Source organism: Apodemus sylvaticus, chromosome 4, assembly GCF_947179515.1.
Source record: "Apodemus sylvaticus chromosome 4, mApoSyl1.1, whole genome shotgun sequence".
Classification (NCBI taxonomy): Eukaryota; Metazoa; Chordata; class Mammalia; order Rodentia; family Muridae; genus Apodemus; species Apodemus sylvaticus.
The window spans coordinates 6,673,527-6,694,342 of NC_067475.1; the positions used below are offsets into that span (position 1 = coordinate 6,673,527).

At 42.2% G+C, this 20,816-nt stretch overlaps 1 protein-coding gene and 1 pseudogene across 1 annotated transcript in view; one reads left to right on the plus strand and one right to left on the minus strand.

Annotated features, from left to right (window-relative positions):
- Msh4 (mutS homolog 4) overlaps window positions 1–18,671 on the plus strand; it is a 56,339-nt gene extending 37,668 nt beyond the window's left edge. Inside the window, exons 13-20 of the mRNA XM_052178820.1 lie at window positions 365–468; window positions 1,630–1,754; window positions 4,542–4,742; window positions 6,795–6,913; window positions 8,328–8,456; window positions 13,490–13,664; window positions 15,456–15,544; window positions 18,465–18,671. Of these exons, the coding sequence (XP_052034780.1) occupies window positions 365–468; window positions 1,630–1,754; window positions 4,542–4,742; window positions 6,795–6,913; window positions 8,328–8,456; window positions 13,490–13,664; window positions 15,456–15,544; window positions 18,465–18,671 (1,149 nt within the window). The remainder of the gene's footprint in view (window positions 1–364; window positions 469–1,629; window positions 1,755–4,541; window positions 4,743–6,794; window positions 6,914–8,327; window positions 8,457–13,489; window positions 13,665–15,455; window positions 15,545–18,464) is intronic.
- Window positions 11,001–11,125, minus strand: LOC127683934 (uncharacterized; annotated as a pseudogene).
- Window positions 18,672–20,816: the final 2,145 nt, after the last annotated feature.

The following is a 20,816-nucleotide window of genomic DNA, read 5'->3' on the forward strand; positions in this document are numbered from 1 at the left end:
TAAGGGTTCAGATGGGGGACAAGGGCTGAGGAGAGTCAGAGTCACAGCGGGGGTCACAGAGGGTCCCTATTGTCCATCAAGCATGCTGCCTGCTAATGAGAATCAGCCTTCTAACCTTTCTGCATGGCCATTTCAGTACTGACCAGTTAGTCATGCTGGAGTGATTGCGTTAGAAATGTCTTGCTTTATCTTTTACATAATCTTGCTTGTATTTTTCGTAGACAGTATTTAGAACTTTGCTTGTAATACTTTACCTTAGAAAGTAAAGTGTTAAACTGAACACTTACCTTTCTGTCCTATGAACTGTAAGTTTTATCTCATGTGCATGTACACAGAGCTTGATATTGCTTTTAACTTCCTACAGATTTCTAAAGTGAAAAACTCATATAGTTTTACATCAGCAGATTTAATTAAAATGAATGAAAGATGCCAAGAGTCTTTGCGAGAAATCTATCACATGACCTACATGTAAGAGCATTTGAAGTATTCAAGTACAGAATTAAATTGGTTTAGTTTGAGGAACTATAAAAGATTTAATTAATTGACTCTTTGTCTGATTACAGGCAGTTGAATTGTGAATGTAAGAGAGTCTGCCATCGTGTTGAGAACGAGTGAGACTCATAGAAGGCGTGAGGGAGAGGCAGTGGGAGACTGGGGATGCTAGGAGATGCCAGGGAGATGCTGGGCTGAGGGAGATGCTGGGCTGAGGGAGATGCTGGGCTGAGGGAGATCCTGGAGGAGAGGTAGATGGCGTTCCCAGGACCTCTGCACCACGTGCTGCACTGCGTAGAGCTCGTGGGCCGGGAGCTTGTCTTGGGCTTAATTCAGCTTCTCCTTTTCCCATGGTCTCGAGCATCGGCTCTCACACTCTTATTTCTAAGGCAGCAGCATGGTAGCGCCAGCTCTTTTCTTGTCCATGAATCAGTAGCTTTGACTTTAGGAGAGGCAGGGCATTTAGAATTGATAGGCTGAGATAGAGTGGAAAATTTAGGCTTTCAAAACAGATTTAAGTCCTGGACCCCAGATACTATTAATGTAAATTCTGGGTACATCCTTGAAAGGGGAATAATTCCTGGAGTGTATTACATTTAACCCTGCTTATGAAAATCTAAATAATGACATGATTGGAACATGGTGTGCATCTGTGTATATGTTTGTGTTTGTGTGTATGTCTCTTTGTGTGTCTGGGTTTCTCTCTTTTCCCCCTTCCCTTTCCCTCTTTTTGTCTCTGTCTTTGTGTGTGTGTGTGTGTCTCTGTGTATATGTTTATATATGTTTGTATGTTTTTGTGTGTGTGAGACAGATTAGTAGATAAGATGTGTGTATAATGAGCACTTGATTATGTCTATATAAAATATTTTATATTTTCTAAAGCACGTTATTTATTTGAAAATGTTTTGTTTATATTTAGTGAGGCTGTTGTTTCAATAATGAATATAGAAGATTATGGATTATTTTTTGCCTGGTAGATGTGACAGTGAACTGAGACATCAATATTTTATCTAAAATGAGCCAGCCAAACAATACTTTTTTATAGTGCACAAGTATGAATATTGTTGTTGTCAAGCAATTACAAGCTGCGTATCTCCTTGTGAGCGGCGCCATCACGTCTTGTCCCCCGTGTTTCAGGATAGTGTGCAAGCTTCTCAGTGAGATCTATGAGCACATCCACTGCCTGTACAAGCTCTCCGACACGGTGTCCATGCTGGACATGCTGCTGTCCTTTGCTCACGCCTGCACGCTTTCTGACTACGGTGAGTCACTGCCTCTGACAGGACAAGCGTGGGACACGCTGAAATGTGCGTCTTACTCAACTTCATATCACTTGTCAATGTTTTACTCTTGATTCTTGAAATAGTTTCTTGTCTGTGACCCAAACTAAGACACACAATGGAGATAGTGAAATTACCGTCTAAAATAATTTAGGGAGCTGGATAGATGGCTGCGTGGCTGGGAATGCATGAGAGCACCTGAGGCTGATTTCCAGCACCCACCACTGCTTGTAACTCTTCCCCGTGGACAGACACCTGGCTGCCTCGGATGCTGCCTTCACATCACGTACCCAAACACAAGCACATAGACACATGATTATAAAAATTCATCTTACCTGGTGGTGGGGGCGCACGCCTGTAATCCCAGCACTTGGGAAGCAGAGGCAGGCGGATTTCTGAGTTCGAGGCCAGCCTGGTCTACAGAGTAAGTTCCAGGACAGCCAGAGCTATACAGAGAAACCCTGTCTCAAAAAAAAAAATTCATCTCCAAAAATTTGAAGTTAAATTCATTTAAAAATTGGCAAGTCAGAAAAAAAGCAAAACTGCAGTAATTTTTAAAGATTTCCCAAGTGAGAAAAACTCCTTGGTGAAGTACCATGGTCCAAAGTTGTAACTCACTATAGCTGTTCGCTGACTACTGACAGAAGCAAGCATGCTCTGTGCGCATTTTCAGCTCTGGGGCACATTTCATAAACCCAGGCCTGTATGGAGGCCTTTCTGCAGGGGTGTGGCCATTTCCCAATGTCAGATCACCACTTCAGTAGAGTTAGCCCTGAAACTTCTTACACAACTTATCAGTAAGTATCACACACCACCATGCAGACAGATAGGCCTAGTGTGTGATAATTATGGTGAGTAACTGCAGGCATGATAACATTAAAATTAACATTTGTGATTAAATTTAGCAACAACATTTCAGATTTGTTACACTGGTTGATTTTTAAAGATTATTTTTTATGTATATGCATGAGTCCATAAATGTATGTATGTGCACCCCATGTGTGCAGTGCACTTGGAGGCAAGACGAGGATCAGGTCACCTGCACCTGAAGTTATGGATGGTTGTGAGTGCCATATGGGTGCTGGGAACTGAGTCCAGGTCTCCCGCAAAAGTAACCAGTGCACTTAACCAATGAACCATCTCTCCAGCACTTGTTTTTATGAGAAGTATCTTAGAAAAATGTTTTTATATTTCTAAAGTTCTAAATTTAAATCTTAATAAATAATGCCAGATGATAATAGCAAATAATAAATAATAATCCATACTAACTTTTTATCACTGCTGTTTTAGGCTGAAATATTTACTCTTCCATATTTTCTTTTTTTCCTTTGTTTTTATTGAATATAATCTTCATTTACATTTCAAATGGTAAAACTCTTCTCGGTTTCCCCCATCCCCCAAAACCCCCAACCCCTTCTCCCACCCCCTGCTTCCAAGTATATGCCCCTCCACCTGACCTCCCCCCCGCCCCCAATTTCCCTTTGTTGGGACTTCTATTGAGCCTTCATCGGACCAAGGACCACTCCTTCCACTGATGCCGGACAAGGCCTTCCTCTGCCACATTTTTGGCTAGAACCATGTGTACCCCTTGTTGATAGTTTAGTCCCTAGAAGTCTTGGCATCTGGATTGCTGACATTGTTGTTCTTCCCATGGGGCTGTAAACCCCTTCAGCTCCTCCTTTGGGGACCCCACACCCAGACCAGTGGTTGGCTGCTAGCATCTGCCTTTGTATTTGTAAGGCTCTGGCAGGGCCCCTCCGGAGACAACCATGGTGTGCTCCTTTCGGGATACTCTTCTTGTCGTCCATAATAGTGTTGGGGTTTGTTGACTGTTTATAGGATGAATCCCTGGGTAGGGTTTGAGATTAAAACTTTACCTTGGGATCTCAAGCATCCCAGACTGTCGCACACTTGAGTTAGGGAGTGAGGATGGCCATTATCTTCAGATCTGCCCCCACCTCACGAGTGCACCACCATGCCCAGTGTGTACAGTACTGGAAAGGACCTCAGGATGCTGGCATGATCAGTAAGCATTCTCCCACCTGAGCCATGTCCCCAGCCCAGGGTTTGCTAGTCTAATAGTTGTTTTGTTAATTATTAAGTAACTTACTCTATTTAATTTGAGAAATATATCTAAATCCCCAAATTGCAGTTGTTTTTAAAGATACCTTTGGTCTTTTCTGTACCAAACTTAATATGTGATGAGTGTTGAAGTTTATCCATCAATCCATTTCTCAGTGTGCAACAGTTGAGCTTCCCCTCAGATGCTGTCCAGAGAGATCTGTGAACTGACAGAACCTTTGTGCTTGGTTTTCTCTATTTCCAAAATAGATTTTTAGACATATTTTCAAGGGTGTGGGACAGAATTTTACGTTTATGTTTGGCTCCATTGTTGAGTTACACTTTGCTTTGAACACTAAGTGGTTAGACGTGAAGCAGTGTTTAGGCCTCAAGGTTTCTATCTAGAGGAGTACCTGGTTATTTTGAAGGTATTACCAATGTCCATATGGTTCTTTAAGTCTTTACAGATGTTTTGTAAGTTGCTTTGGAACCCAGGGCAGTGAAAATGAACTATATTCTCTGGAAATAACTAAGAATAATGAGTTACAATTAAGTGATATTTAGGAGTATGTTTGAGATAAAGTAGTAACTTATTGACCCAAATTGGGCTCATAAAATTACTAAGGTCAGCCCCTATGTACACACCACAATATATTTAGATATAAATATCTTCAGCTTTCACCTCCCCCCACCCTCTTTTTTTTTCAGTTCGACCAGAGTTTACTGACACTTTGGCAATCAAACAAGGATGGCATCCCATTCTTGAAAAAATATCCGCAGAGAAACCTGTTGCAAACAATACATATATTACAGAAGGGAGTAATGTTCTGATCATTACTGGACCAAATATGAGTGGAAAGTCCACATACTTAAAGCAGATTGCACTTTGTCAGATCATGGCCCAGATTGGTAAGTTATACTTTATTGTCTTATTGCCAGTTGTGGAGGTTTGAACAAGAACAACTCCCATAGGCTCATATGGGGGCTGTGAGCCTAGCCTTTAACAGCTGAGCCATCTCTCTGGCCCTGGACCCAGATATTTGAATATGTGGACTACAGTTGGTGGAGCTGGTTATGAAGGATTAGGAGCTGTGACTTTGTTGGGGGAGGTGCCTTTGAGGTTTTAAAAGCCAAGTCATTCCCAGTTAGTTCTCTCTGTGTCTAGCCTGAGGATAAGACCTGAGGTCTCATCTTCTCTTCCAGTACCATGTCTGCCTGCTGCTATGCCTGCCCCATGGTGGTCATGGGCTCACCCTATCAACTGTAAGCCTCTGTAGACACTTTCTTCTATAAGTCGCCTTAGTCATGGTGTGTTCATAGCAATAGAAAAATACCCAAGACACCAAATCATGAGTAGGAGAAACTACTGTTTAGTGACCACATGACATTTTCTAAACAATACAACCTTGGGCATAGAAACATTCTCCTTATTTATATAAGTATGTATAGTATGTGTTTGTCTGTATGCATGTACATGTGTGTAAATGCCGGTCAGTGCTCCAGCACTCTTACATATGTCTTACCTCCGTCAGGACTACCGGAGCTAGAGACCACAGGTAGTGGTGGAATTGTGTTCAGGTCTAACCTAAGTCTTACAACTAGTTCCTGGGAACTGATTGCCAGCTATCAGAAGCCAGTCCTGGCAGCTCCCACCCAAATCCCAGCACTAGGGAGGTGGTGAAGCAGGGGATCAGAAGGTCAAGCTCATCCTCAGCTACAAATGTAGCTTGAAGCCCACTTGGGCTATAAGAGATCCTGTCTTAAAGAAAAGAGAGAGAGAAGGTGGGGAGAAGTGAGAGGATAAGAGAGGGCTGATTCACTGCACTAAATTGAAACATGGCTTTGCTTGATTTTCATTCAGTAGCCCTGATCTGGTTCTTGTGTCACAGTATGATCTACTCTTGCTAGTGATAATTATTAAACTGTCTGAGGCAGTTATTTTACTTTTCATCACTATTCATCTTAAATTCTGAAGTAAGTGTGTGTGTGTGTTTCATCAGGCCTGAGTGCAGAGTAAACTGAAGCTTGAAGGCATATGAGTAGTCTGAAGACCATTCAGTCTTAGACTATCACTCTTAAGTCACCGTTCAGCTCTGCCTCCCAGCCTAGCAGCATGACCCCTGTGCTGGTACCTGTGGATCCTGAGAGGGGAAGCCAGGCAGGACTACGGGAGCTAAGAGACCACAGGCAGCGGTGGGATTCCAGGTGCTGCCAGACTACGTGACCGCCTGCAGCAGTCCTTTCTTCCTCAGCCAGGCCCTGCCCTCCATCTTTCTTTTGCCCTAGATCCAGGACTAAGTTCACGTGCGTTTTCCCTCTCATTACATCACTTTTATTTACACAGGGCTCTGTGAGGTATGTTTCCCATTCTGCATTGCATTGCTTATTTTATTTTGTCTTATGATGTTAGGATGACTTTCATGTCACATTACAGAGAAAAATGGGTTAACAGATCTGCTGTCAAATGGGAGTATTTTAGATAGCCCAGTAGCATAACAATAGACTTATGGAATATAACTCATCTTTCTTTTGGTTAAATGTTTTTATTGTCTTGCTTTGGACACATTTCCGTGTGTTTGTACAGACACAACTATATGTGTTTTACAGTAATTGCCATCAACTTGACCCTCCCACATTTCCTTCAGATTTCATTTCTAAGCTTCACAAGCACATCTTTGTTTTGCTTCTGAATATTATTTATTGGTTAACTATATAAGCTAAACCGTTCTGAAGGTTAAAGCGATCTCTTTCTTTCTGATGTGACTGAGCATCGCACCAAATACTACAACATAGGGGTCCCTACATAATTTGTGTGGCAGGTGCCAGAGGCTCGCATCTCCCCTGTGAGAATGGGGGTTTAGGTGCTGGCTTATGGAGAGAGCAGAGGGCTGGGGCCATGCTCTGTGCCTCCACCCACAGCATTCTGTGTGAGAACACTTGAAGTACTTCTTGATTTCACAGGCTCCTACGTCCCGGCAGAATATGCCTCCTTTAGGATCGCTGCGCAGATCTTTACGAGAATCAGCACTGATGATGACATTGAAACAAACTCATCAACATTCATGAAAGAAATGAAAGAGGTAACTAAACAGTACATCCCTTTTATTAGAAGCATATTAACTATCCTAGCATCCAGAGTTGCTGGTGAATTTTAGTTCCTGAGAGCCAGAGGGCAGTCAAACACAGCTTCCTAATGTGTCTTAGATGGAATGGAAGTTGATGCTTCATAGAAAACACAGCTCTAGACAGCTGACATGGGCTTTCATATTTCTTTGTAGGATATCTGATAGGCTTGTCAGAAGATAGTGACTGTTTTTACATAGAATCAGTTGTCCTTTAGCTTTAAAAGTCATGGTCTTTGCCCATGTAAACAAGGGAGAATGAGAATGCTTCCTCCCCACAAAAGTGTGTACCCTTCCTTTTCTGATTGAGCAAACCCTGCCTGTCTAAGGCAGAGCACTTAGACCATATGTGTGTGGAAGGATACGTGCATCACTATGCACTTAGGTTTCTTTTCTGATGTGTCATAGAAAGGGGGATAAAAGAAACTATACATTTGCTTAGCATGCATAGAATGCCTGTGGGGATTCTTTTTTATTGTTGTTTTTTTTCGAGACAGGGTTTCTCTGTGTAGTCCTGGCTGTCCTGGAACTCACTCTATAGCCCAGACTGGCCTCACACTCAGAAATCCACCTGCCTCTGCCTCCCAAGTGCTGGAATTAAAGGCGTGTGCCACCACTGCCCAGCTGCCTGTGGGGATTCTATCAGTAGCCTAGATAGATCAAGCTATGTCTTTTATTTAACTTATTCATATCACTATATATAGCCCTCCTAGGCTGGCCACAAACTTACAGAGATTGCCTTCTAAGTACTGGCATCACAGCTGTGTGCCTTTATCTCCTAGGAAGTATATATTTTAAACAGATTCCTTGTTGTATCCAAAGCTAATTCATTATAATACAATTGAGTGGAATTCTGTATTTTGAGAAAGAGGTTGATTTTCTCCAGAGGGAAAGAATTTCTGTCAATTTAAGTCTTGCTGTTTTGTTGGCCATGGATTTAAATTTGTTAAACAAATATCTTTTTCCTTAATATCTTGTTCTGCATTTAGCAAATATAAGTTTTGAAGTAAATATGTTTTGAATTGGTTTTCAGCATTGTATGATGGTGATTGTTAATTTGTGGAGAAGAGAACGACCATCTTTGTGTCTTATTTAAGCATTTAGTTTACTGATGTGCTTCTTCATGTTGTAGATAATACTGTTTTGTTGTCTCATACATATGTAGATGTCTGTTTTTATATATGAACTATTCAAATGGAATTGTTAGTTATGTGATTGTCTAAAAGAGAAGCAATGTGTTATTTTCTGCTCAGCTGGATTTCTCTATTAAAATAAATCTCAGACATATTTATAAAGGGACCAATTTCACTTGTTTTCTAAGAGAACAGCATTGCTTGGGTATAATGAATAGCATTAAAATTATGCCTTCCAGATAGCATATATTCTTCATAATGCTAATGACAAGTCACTCATATTAATTGATGAGCTTGGCAGAGGCACTAATACAGAAGAAGGGATTGGAATTTCTTATGCTGTCTGTGAGCATCTGCTGAGCATAAAGGTATGTCCCTGTTTATTCTAAATAGCGTGTTTCATGTATTTAACATTATTGGATTGTATCTGTGCCCACAAATAGTCTTTTAAACAGTTTTGGGTAAAAGAGGCACACTACAGGAATTTTCATTTCATTTCTGGTGAAAGTAGAAATAATTACTGTTGTGCATACAAGTAAAATTGAGACCTACAGATAATGCAAAAGTCAGTTGGCTTTAATTTAATAAAATTGAATAACAAAATATGAAGATGTTACATATTACATATTACAAAATCTGACCATCTGAAGATAGCACATTTCCATTTGTAATAATTTCCAAGGCATCATAGAACAAAATACCCAAAGAAAACAGCATCCTTTAAAGAAAACATGTTCTCACAAATCTTGTAAAAATTATTTTTTCTCTGCTATTAAGCTAATTTGGAAAATTATTTCATAGATGACTATTTAAAATATACTCAGATGTGAGAAATGTAAAAGCACATTTTCATAATTAAAATACCTTAAAGTGTCTTTAAGGAGTTTTTTTTTTTTAACCTTTTTTTTTTTTTTTTGGTTTTTGGATTTGGTTTTTTGAGACAGGGTTTCTCTGTATAGCCCTGGCTGTCCTGGAACTCACTCTGTAGACCAGGCAACTCAGAAGTCCATCTGCCTCTGCCTCCCAGAGTGCTGGGATTACAGGTGTGCGCCACCACCGCCCACCCGACTTTTTTTTTTTTTAACCTTAAACAATAGCCCACAACGACTCATTATAGAGAATGAAAAATTATTTTATATATTAATACAAGTATGCAACAATTCAAAAGTAGTGTTAATACACATATTTTATGTAATTTAACATGTCACCCAGAATTTCTCACATGAACAAGATGCATATATTACTTAAGATAAAAAGCAAATTAGTATTTGTGATGGATTCTTTTACATGTCAGTCTGACTAGCTACAAACATTCCTACATTTGAATAAACATTATTTGGATTATATCTGTGGGGTATTTCTAGAAGTGGACATGTGCAGTAGACTGAGCAGACAGCCCTCACTGGTGAGCTAAAAGATCATAGAGGCCGACTGTCCCGAGAGTCAGTCGGCAGAGAGAGTCAGTCGGCAGAGTGCCTGTCTGGCTCCCAGCAGTCTGCGGATGGTCTGCAGTCTCAGATTTTGGCATGTCCAATCCAGATTGCAGCCTGGTGGATTCAGGTAGAATTACTTCATAGGTCTCCTGGAACTTTAGCTTAACAAAAATTCCATTATCAATTATGGAATTTGTTAGCTTCTGTGATCATGAACCAAATCTTTATAATGAGAGGAAAAATGTCATTGTGGAAGTTGTAGGGTGTCACAGTGTGTCCCACAGCATGCCCTTTTGTCCACACTTCTTTACTTGCAAATGTTCATTGCGATGAGCCATTGGTCTGGTGCGAGGCCTCTGGCTTCTGTTAACCCAAAACTGGAACCACACCGGGACTTCTCCTGGACGTCATGTTGTTGCTGTGTGTAATGGAGATCCTGCAGCTTTGGATCTGCAGGATCAATCCCATTCACATACTCCAGCAGTTCATAGATGGGGTAGATGCTGGGGCAGACCAACTTAAAGCTCTTGATCTGGGCCTGGGTGGTACCTGAGTTGTAAGCCAGTGGGTAAGTTCTCCCATACCCACACCACCAGGGCCAGCTCTCCTGCTCTACCCTGGCTGTCCCATCCAGTGAGGGAGAGGGCCAGGTCTTCCTGTCACAGGTGGCAACCTTCATCCATGCCATTGCAAGAGATATGACTGGCAGGGCAGGCTCTCCCACATTCATCCCCTTGGGGTTGGCTCACTCAGCAAAACTGCAACCAGGGCCAGCTCCACTGCGCTCATTCTCCTGAGTACTGCAGCTGTCTAGGGCTGGGTTCAGCCTCTGCTCTCATGTCACCAGCGCCAGCTCCCCCAGGATGTTCAGGCAAGAGGTGGGACCAGTGCATAGCCCTCAAACATCACCATGTCCCCAAGCAGCTCCTGAGACCTGTCTACCTGGGCTTTGGTGGTAATAGACCTTTGCTGCTGCAGGGACATGGACCCAGATATGACCCTCTGGTGGCACACAGGCCAGGACCATGACCTTAGGTAGCAGCACTGGCTACTCACAGCAGGCTGTTCCTGACTGTTCTTGAGTCTCCAGTTCTGCCTCTCTTCACTGTGCCCACTTCCTTCTGCTTCTCCTTCTCTTTCATTTCTCCACCACTCACTTGCTCCCCTTGGTGGTGCCCGGGATTACTCAGGTTCTGACGTTGTCTCAGGTGTGCTCTCAGGAGTGTTAGGCCCCACCATGTATTATGACACCAGGAAGGGCTCATCTTGGCTATGGACTGGCCCCTCAGGCAGGCACAGCACTAGACTGGTGATCATCTCAGGCTAGGTCCCTGTCCAGTCACATGGAATCAGACTAGTGGTCATCCCAGGTTTGTTCCTCACCTGGGCCACCTGCATGGCTCCGTTCAGAAGTCATCTGTCTTGGACTCACTCTCTCATAGGGTCTGTGGCAACAGACTCAGCTCACTTCTTTCAGTGACTGCTACTACTACTAATCCTTCAGCTGTCCATAGGTCAGAACACTGAGCATAGACTTAGCCTCTCCTCTCTGCCACCTACTGACATCCATGTGACACAGAGCCTGCAGTGCCCCTAGCGGCAGTTGAGCAGTCATTTCTACATTGAATTAACCTAATAGAGTTTATGAAGGTCTATGTGAATGTGTGTGCTGAAAAGGACATAGAAAGCCAGAGCTCTTATCGCAGAGCTAAATCTGTAGCCTTTGATGCATGGCCTTTAAAGCACATTATTGTCAGTCATTAGCTGCTAAGCAGTTTAGAGGTCACCTAGTCTCCAATCTTACATATCTTATATATCAGTGACTCCCATGAGTTTCACTCCAGAAGACCAAAGTAACTCCTCCTAAAAGCTGTGTCCAGTGATCTCCCACTAAACCATTCCTCTTAAAGGTCCCTCTGTTGGGGTGCGAAAGTCTAACAAAACCCAAGAAATAACAAGAGTCCTGCAAAGCAAGACCTTAATTTGAATTAGGCAGCACAAACTGATCAGTCAGGGACAACAGCAGACTCGGTAGCTGACTGTGTCTTCAAACATTCATTTTAGTGAGTACTTAAGCAGATGACAAAAATGTATCTAATGTATCTATTTTGTCATCTGCTTAAGTACTCACTAAAATGCTGCTATTGATCGATCAGGGTTGCAGAACAGACTCAGGAGTTGAACTGCAACCCCAAGCCAGAATGCCATATGTGCCAAGTTATCCCACCAATCAGGATCTAGGGTTAGGGGCCTTCCTTAGGAACATGTCTTTGTGGTTCAGTTATCCTGTTCCCGTTGGTTGGATTATTCAACTGTGGCAGTTGACTTGTCTAGCATTCATGTCTCAACTCACCAACCAGGGTGTCAGTTACCTAGGGAGGTCATGGGAACTTCACCTTTATTTGACCCCTATTCAAAATGGAAATTTTATTCAAACTTTCTTTGGTCTTGTTCCTTCTTAACACCCCATCTCCTTGGGCTGCTGTACTGTTGACATCAGGACCTCTGAAACCCAGAGGTCACAGAGGTGGCAGCTTGACCCACCATATTCCCAGAATCCACTTGGCTTACCTCTTACCTTTACCTGTGGCTATGTCACCATTCATAAGGCCCCTCTGATCTCTCTCTCTCTCTTCCCCCCTTCTCTTTCCTCTGCCACCTTGCCCTTTTCTCTCTCAGTAAACCTCATGTTGAACTGTTTGGCCTGGTGTGATCTTTCTGGAGCCACACGATGATCACAACACATACTGAGGCTCAGGTGTCACCAGTTAACTTGTGCAGGACACACTCTAGATGCATCCAGACTATCAACTGGTCAAGGATTTAGGGAATTTTTATGTGTAATCATGTCAAATCTCTCCGTGGTTTTTTTTTTTTTGTTTCTTTGTTTTTTGTTTTGTTGTTGTTATTATCATCTTTGGTTCAGACATTTGCCAGCCAAATATTTAATTATTATTTTTTTTTTACTTTTGAGACAAAAATCTTGCTATATACTTGTACTAGATGGTCTGTGTTCTCTGTGTATTCCAAACTAGTCTTAGCAGTTTTCTCCGCTTAACCTTTTAAGTGCTGGGATTTATGACATTTAAATTTCAATCAATCTTGTATGTATTTCTTAAGTGTAATGGCTCTTTTGGAGGGTGTGTGTTTAGACAGGATTTATGACTATCCTGGAGCTTGCTCTGTAGACCAGGATCACAGAGAGCTATGGGCTTCTGGCTCTCAAGTGCTTAGGGAATTTCTCCTTGGATTTAATTCCTGGCACCAAAAAAAGAACACAAGAAAAAACATAAAATAAAACATTTGAGAATTTAAATACCTAATATAATGCATTAATTCCATGTTCTGATAGTCCTTGGAGGAGGAGACTCTGTGTAAAGTGTGTACAGTGTAGAGGGAAGTGCTGTGATGTGTGGGCATCTGCACTGTGAGGTGTGGGCAGCTGTGCTGTGAGGTGTGGGCATCTGTGCTGTGAGGTGTGGGCAGCTGTGCTGTGGTGTCTCCCTAGGAAGTGACCACCTCTCTTAGTACCTTTATCTCTGTAAACTTTATCTTTTTACTTTGAAATTTAGTCTCTTTCACATAACATATTTTTTGTTTCTTTGGTTTTTGAGAGAAGGTTTTTCTCTGTAGCCCTGGCTGTCCTGGACTCTTTGTAGACCAGACACCTGGAACTCACAGAAATCTGTCTGCTTCTGCCTCCTGAGTGGTGGGATTAAAGGTGTATGCTACCATACCTGGGAGACTCTTTCACATAACATATTGTGCATGTGCAAACAAAGTTGATCCTTCATTGGATATAAACTTCAAAACCCATGACCTGAACATGTCCATCTATGAGATACCGGTTTTACTCCTGTCTTTGGCAAGCTGGTTGGAAAGTTAAGCTAATGTGTTATGTTTAAATAATTGAAATAGAGTTTTCTAGATAATTTAAAAGTACTCACATTCATTGTTATGTGTTTTAGGCATTTACGCTCTTCACTACTCATTTCCTGGAACTGTGCCATATAGATGCGCTATATCTTAATGTAGAAAACATGCATTTTGAAGTTCAGCATGTGAAGAATACCTCAAGAAATAAAGATGCAATTTTGTATACTTACAAACTTTCCAGCGGACTCACAGAAGAAAAAAATTATGGTACTGCATGCATATAGAATTTAAATGTAGATAACAAAACAATGTATGTTTCTTAAGGCAAACCTTCTTTCCCCTTTATTTATCCGTTCCTCATCCTTCTCAGTGTTTATATGCTTTCTAACAGTCTAGTTTCTTTAACAGATTTATATTATGTGGTTTATGCTCTTTGCTTTTCATTTATATAAACTGAACTGATACATTACAACTGAAGTGTTGCATTAAAATAATGCAAGAAAGCCCTGGAAGCATTGGCTTGCTAGAAAGTATAACAGTTTCTTTTAAAAGGCTTATTTATTTTTTATGTATATGAGGTTTTTGCCTGCATGTATGCATGTGCACCTGCTGTGTGGCTGGTGCCCAAGAAGCCTGAAGAGTGTGTCGGATCCTCTGGAACTGGAGTTACAGATGGTCATGAACCATTATGTCAGCAATGGGAATTGAACCTTAGTGCTCTAGAAGAGCAGCTGGGTTCTCAGCCACTGAGACATCTCTCCAGCCCAGTGTAGCAGATTGTACTTGTAAACTGTATAATTTTACATATTGTATTTCCTACACACTCATTGCCATAGTCACTTTGTTCTCAGGGTATTTTATAGTTAAATCTAAAAATCTTAAAAATGGAATACATCAGCTGGGTAGTGGTGGTGCATGCTTTTAATCTAAGCACTTGGGAGGCAGTGACAGGTGGATTTCTGAGTCTGCTAACTTGGTCTACTTAGCAAGTTCCAGAACTACACACACACACACACACACACACACACACACACACACACCCCTATGTATATGTATAGGTATGTGTATGTGTGTGTGTCTGTGTGTCTGTGTCTGTGTCTATGTGTGTGTTATTCAAACCATGATATTCTTAAACTCTTGTCAACTACTTTCTATGTAAATCACTATGTAGCATGCAGATTCTCATGTTCTGGAAATTTTCAATTTTCCATACATTGATGTCTTCAAACATCACTTTTATCTTTGGATATGACTCCTATGGGGAAAAATAAAGCTGCTTTACTATTTAAAGTAGGAAATAGACTGCACGGTTTTCTTGTAGCATTGTCCATTCAAGTGTGAGCTGGGCGAGATGGAGATAATCTGTCTTGGATATGGAGTCATCAGGATTCCGTCAGTTGTCAAGTGTCAGTCCTGTTTTAGTTAAGCATAGCAACCAGGAATTTTGGTGAACATGACCCTGCCTCGGCTGCGTGTAAACCTATAGAGAGACAGCAAACTGCTGGTTCCACAGGAGGCCCGTGGAAGGGCACCCGGGTTCCACGGGAGGCCCGTGGAAGGGCACCCGGGTTCCACGGGAGGCCCGTGGAAGGGCACCCGGGTTCCACGGGAGGCCCGTGGAAGGGCACCCGGGTTCCACGGGAGGCCCGTGGAAGGGCACCCGGGTTCCACGGGAGGCCCGTGGAAGGGCACCCGGGTTCCACGGGAGGCCCGTGGAAGGGCACCCGGGTTCCACGGGAGGCCCGTGGAAGGGCACCCGGGTTCCACGGGAGGCCCGTGGAAGGGCACCCGGGTTCCACGGGAGGCCCGTGGAAGGGCACCCGGGTTCCACGGGAGGCCCGTGGAAGGGCACCCGGGTTCCACGGGAGGCCCGTGGAAGGGCACCCGGGTTCCACGGGAGGCCCGTGGAAGGGCATCCGGCAAGCAGGGCAGCTGGCACTTGGCATTTGTGTACAGTATCATGGAGGAATGCCATGCTCATTGCTCTGCTAGGCTGAGGAGCACACAGCTAGGACCACACAGAAACAATGATTTCATGTCCCTTTTCTGTAATTTTAGGATTACAAGCTGCAGAGGCCTCCTCACTTCCACCATCGATTGTCTTGGACGCCAGAGGGATCACAACACAAATTACAAGGCAAATTTTGGTAAAAAAAAAAAAAAACAAATACTCCCAAACTTTGTAGAAATAAGACACATTTCCTTACTCTATGACATACTTGATCTCATGCTGCTGTAGGCCAGCTCTCCCTTCTCCTTGGCCTCCCTAATGGTGTTGAGAGTGCTCACATAAGCTAGTGTGATCTGTGTGTTCAACTCATCACCGCATTGATTCTTCCCTGCTCATCGGCCTGACGTCTTAGGTAACTGTCAAGGCATCTCCATGTGTGTTGAGTGTTTGGTGCCCTCTGTGTCTGTAGAGAATTTACTGATGTGTTTTTAAAGAACTTGCAATCATTTTCATGAGTTCTTTTGGAATTCCCATAGTGCTTCTGTCTTACATCATTTTGCACCTGCCCTATTGGATCTCTGGATTTTCCCTTATAATCAGGTTTTTTTTTTTTTTTTTTTTTTTTTTTTTTTTTTTTTTTTTTTTTTTGCGAAGCAGCATTTCAGATATTGTCGAATAGCATTTTACATGTTTGCTCTCCACTAAGACTCACTTTCTTAGTTGCCTGTATTTACTTTTGCCTCCATGTTTTCTTCACTTGACTTTCGGTCCTTCACAGATGCTTAGTGATTTTTCAAAGAAATCTTCTATACCACTTCTTACGCTCGCTCTTCTTTCTTCCTTCTGCTCTGTCAGTGATTGTCTAATGCAGCCTTTTAATACAGTTCTTCGGATTGTGGTGACTCATATTATTCTAGAGAGTAATCTTTCCTTGTTTCTCCATGACTCACATACAGACTGACACTTTCCCCTAAGCTGTGACTAATGAGAACCCCTCCCCTTTGTGCTCCCGCTCACGTGTTCCCTGTACCCTGCTTCATTGTCTTTCCCAGCTCTCGCCTGGTGGTTGGTGGTTGGTGGTTGGTGGTTGGTGGTTGGTGGTTGGTTACTCCCCGGGAAGGTTTGCTCTTGTGGGCCTTTCAGTGCCTCTTCCTTCTTCACGGAAGCCTTCTCTTTGCTTTCTTACTCAGTGTGTTTGTTTGGAATGTGTTTGCCCAGTGCCTTTTTGAATAATCTACAGGGTTAATAGTCTTTTCCCCAACACCTTCCATGTTTAGTCCTAATCCTGAATCTATATGCATTTTCTCCATCTTTCTCATAATATTGTTTAAAAATGTTTTAAAAATCATTATGTTTATCTGTGTGTCATACATTAGAGGGCACAGTGTGTGCACATGTGTGCATGTGTGTGTGTATGACAGAGACAGAGAAACAGAGAGCAAGTGATCAGATTAGAGGACAATTAACAAGAATTGATTCTCTTTATCATGTGGGACCCAGGGATTGAACTCGGGTCATCAAGCTTGGTGATAAGCACCTGCACATGCTGAGGTGTCTTGTCAGCGACCCTTCAATATAGTCATCTATTTTTAAATACAGAATCAAATTATCATCTGTTGGGGGGAAAAGAAATGCGTCTTTTCACATACATGCCCTCCATCACAGCTGTGCGTGGCCCTTCCTCACAAGCATGCTTCTTCATTAAGACTCTTGCTAACTCACTTTCCCTAACCCACACTGTACACTTTCCCACTGTCTCCGAGTGCATAGTCAACCATGCCTGGTCAGGAGCTGTCAGACACCAGGTATCAAGTTGAAGTTGAGCCTTTAAAGTCTTGTATAATCATCTCAGAAAATGCAGGGTTCTGGGCACTGTCCTCCTTCCCCAGTCTCTGATGGCTCACACATTTTCCCATGTGCCCAGTTCTGCTTTAGGGTCTCCAGTTTGATAAAGCCCCACCGTACCCTGCATCAGTCAGTTTCACATAATTGTGTGTCATCTCCCTGATTGTGTTCCAGATCTCTACTCCCCCTGCTCTAGCTGTTCTCTACCCAGAACCCTCCAGTTTGGGCACTTCTGTCAGTCAGGACTGGCTCTAGATTCTCTGTCATCTGCAAGCATTCCAGGTCTGTGGGGGCAGTGAGCTTGCCTTCTCTGAGCTCTGTGCTTCCCTCTCACAGGCCTTCCCTTAACTGCCTCAGTCAGCTGCTTATTCCTGGCCGTTTGTAGTGCAGCATTGTCAGCTGCTTGAGGCCCCGTAAACACGCAGACACAGCTGTGGTGCCTGAAACATACCCAATAAATTTTATATATATAAGACTAATTAATTAAGGCACCAAATGGGTGACTAAACACATGGTTATCTTATTTTGTCTTAGTGAGTTTTACTCATTTTACTGTGGTGGAAGAAGGGAAAATATACTTGCAGAGAGAATTGTCAGCCACCAAGAAAGGTTAAGAGAGAATACTTCTGGGAAACTTACTAAGACTTTCCAGATTGTTAGGGTTGAAGTTGTTGATTTCAGTCAGAGATGTAAATTGGAAGTTTAAAAAAAAATCTAGCTTCTTGTCCAATTTTTAAGTCTTATTGGACTATATTCTAAATATTTTTTATATTCCTAAGTATAGTTTAAGAATCAGTCATAATTATAGATCTCCACTTATGTTTATTTTTAAATATATTTTACTCCTTTGGCAATATTTTCTGTTAGGCTACAACAGTTGTTGTGTCTTTTGGCAGGTGGCCTTCTGATGACATGTCTTCTCCCTGGGTAACATTTACAGTTGTGCCATTGCATAGCGTGAGCAGTGCTAGTCCATGCCTTTAAAACAAAATGTGTTTGCAGACTCGTATCTCTGCTGAATTTTCTGTTACTTTTTGGTATTTTGTTTATGAATTTGACTGATTAGCAGGATTTCTTCTTTAAATGTCATTTGCAAAGATACAAGTCCTTCATAAAGTAGTAAATGTTCATGAGAAATTTAATTCTCCAGGATATCACGTTTTAAAGTGTATGTGAGACCTTGAGTTCCTATTTCTATGAAACAAGATAAAATAATACCAAAATATAAATCAAATATGCATTTACATTTTAATTTCATCTTTTGATAACAGCAAAATCAAAGGAGTTCCCCTGAGATGGACAGGCAGAGAGCTGTGTACCATCTCGCCACAAGGCTCGTCCAGGCGGCTCGGAACTCTCAGCTGGAGCCAGACAGGCTCCGGACATACCTGCGCAATCTCAAGAAGCAGCACGAAGGGGGCTTCCCCAGGGCTGCGGACCTTCCCGAGAGGACCGAGGAGGAGAGGACCGAGGAGTGAGCCCCTCATGGTGTGCACAGGGGCTCAGTTTATATTTAATTGAAAATTATAATATATTAACCTCAGAATGTTCACCACTATGAACTCTAGATGGAAAATAGTCTTTTTTTTTTTTTGGTTTTTCAAGACAGGGTTTCTCTGTGTAGCCCTGGCTGCCTGGAACTCACTCCGTAGACCAGGCTGGCCTTGAACTCAGAAATCCGCCTTCCTCTGCCTCCCAAGTGCTGGGATTACAGGTGTGTGCCACCACCACCCGGCCAAAAGGGACACATTTTTAAAGAAAAGTTTTTGTTAGAAAAATCACATTATAGTTTTCATTTGTGAAGTCAGATTAAGTTTGTAGTTTGCTATTAAGTATATGTTTATAATGTTAACAGAAGTATTTTAGCTTAAAAATATATAATAAAGAATAGGTCTGAACAGGTACTTTTAAGCATTTGCATTCTATTCTGATATAATGCTCTATGACTTAACCACATCTTAAGTTGGTATCTCCAAATTCTAACAATAAATGATTTTGAATTCAATATAATGGTGCTGGAAATTAAAGAAAAAGCCTTAGTCAAATCAGTACATCCCTAAACGTGGAAATAAACCTTTTTGTTTGTTTGTTTGTTTGTTTTTTGGATTTGTTTTTTTTTTTTTTCCCCAAGACAGGGTTTCTCTGTGTAGCCCTGGCTGTCCTGGAACTCACTCTGTAGACCATGCTGGCCTCAAACTCAGAAATCCACCTGTCTCTGCCTCCCAAGGGCTGGGATTACAGGTGTGTGCCACCACCGCCCAGCGGCAATAAACCCTTTATAACGCAGCAGCAAGTGATCCTGGAGCAGGCGTCCTGAGCAGCCCTGCGTCCACTGTCAGCTGCCTGGCTCCGACTCGTTCGCTCCTTTCTGGTTTTCACTCACTAAGGCAGCTACCTGATTACATAAAAGGTAACAGAAAGACAAGACTGATGTGCCTCTCTTGGCTGCTCCCAGGGAATTCTTTTCTTTTATTTAAATTTTATTTATTTTGGGCCAGTAAGCTGATTCATTATGTAAAAGCACTCGCTGCCAACCTTGATCTTCTGAGTTGAGTTTCTGGAACTGGATGCTGAAATGAGAGAAACATTCACATAGTTGTCCTCTGACCTCCAGGCACACCAGGCTTTACATGCCTGTAAACATGTATGGAAGCATACAGCAAATGAGAGAAACATTCACATAGTTGTCCTCTAACCTACACACATACCAGGGTTTACATGCCTATAGACATGTATGGAAACATGCAGCAAATGTGAAACATTCACACAGTTGTCCTCTGACCTCCACACACATAAGTGCTATGTGGCTACAGTACAGAGGAAACAACCAGAAATAAGCATACACTCATAGGAGATTCTTTTGTAAATCAGTGCCTTCACAGGCAAGCTCCATTCACCACCAAATCAGAGTTTACAAAAAGGCCATTGTTGTTTCATAGAGAGAAAAATAAAAAGCCACATCAGTTATTTCTTAAGCAGAAAGGGCCTTTCTTCTCTCAAACACTTTATTTTATAATTCCATCTCAGTGGGTGACTTGCTCATGAAGTTGTAGCTCTCAGGTCTACCCTGTAGTTTTCAGTTTTCTTAAATAACAAAGTCTCTGGACCTGGATGCACCCTGAACCATTTATTTAGGAATCACAATATTCATAATATTCAGAACAACAAAACTATTCACAGACTACGTATGCTGTGGTTGGTTCATGTGTCTGTGCTTTTGTCTGTATGAGTATGTGCCACATTCATTTGGTAACAGCAGAGGCCTGGACAGGGCTTGGATCCCTCGAAATGGAGTTATTAGATGGTCATAAGCCCCCAGTGTAGGCCCAGGAATCTAACTCAGGCCCTGTGGAATAGCGAGAAGGACTCTTAACAACTTAGCCATCTTTTTAACCTTCATATAGGTTTTATTCTTTTATTTTAATTTTTATTTATTTATTTATTTTGGTTTTTTGGATTTAGTTTTTTTGAGACAGGGTTTCTCTGTGTAGCCCTGGCTGTCATGGAACTCACTCTGTAAACCAGGCTGGCCTCGAAGTCAGAAATCTGCCTGCCTCTGCCTCCCAGAGTGCTGGTATTACAGGCGTGCGCCACCACAGCCTGGTTTTATTCTTTTAATTTTT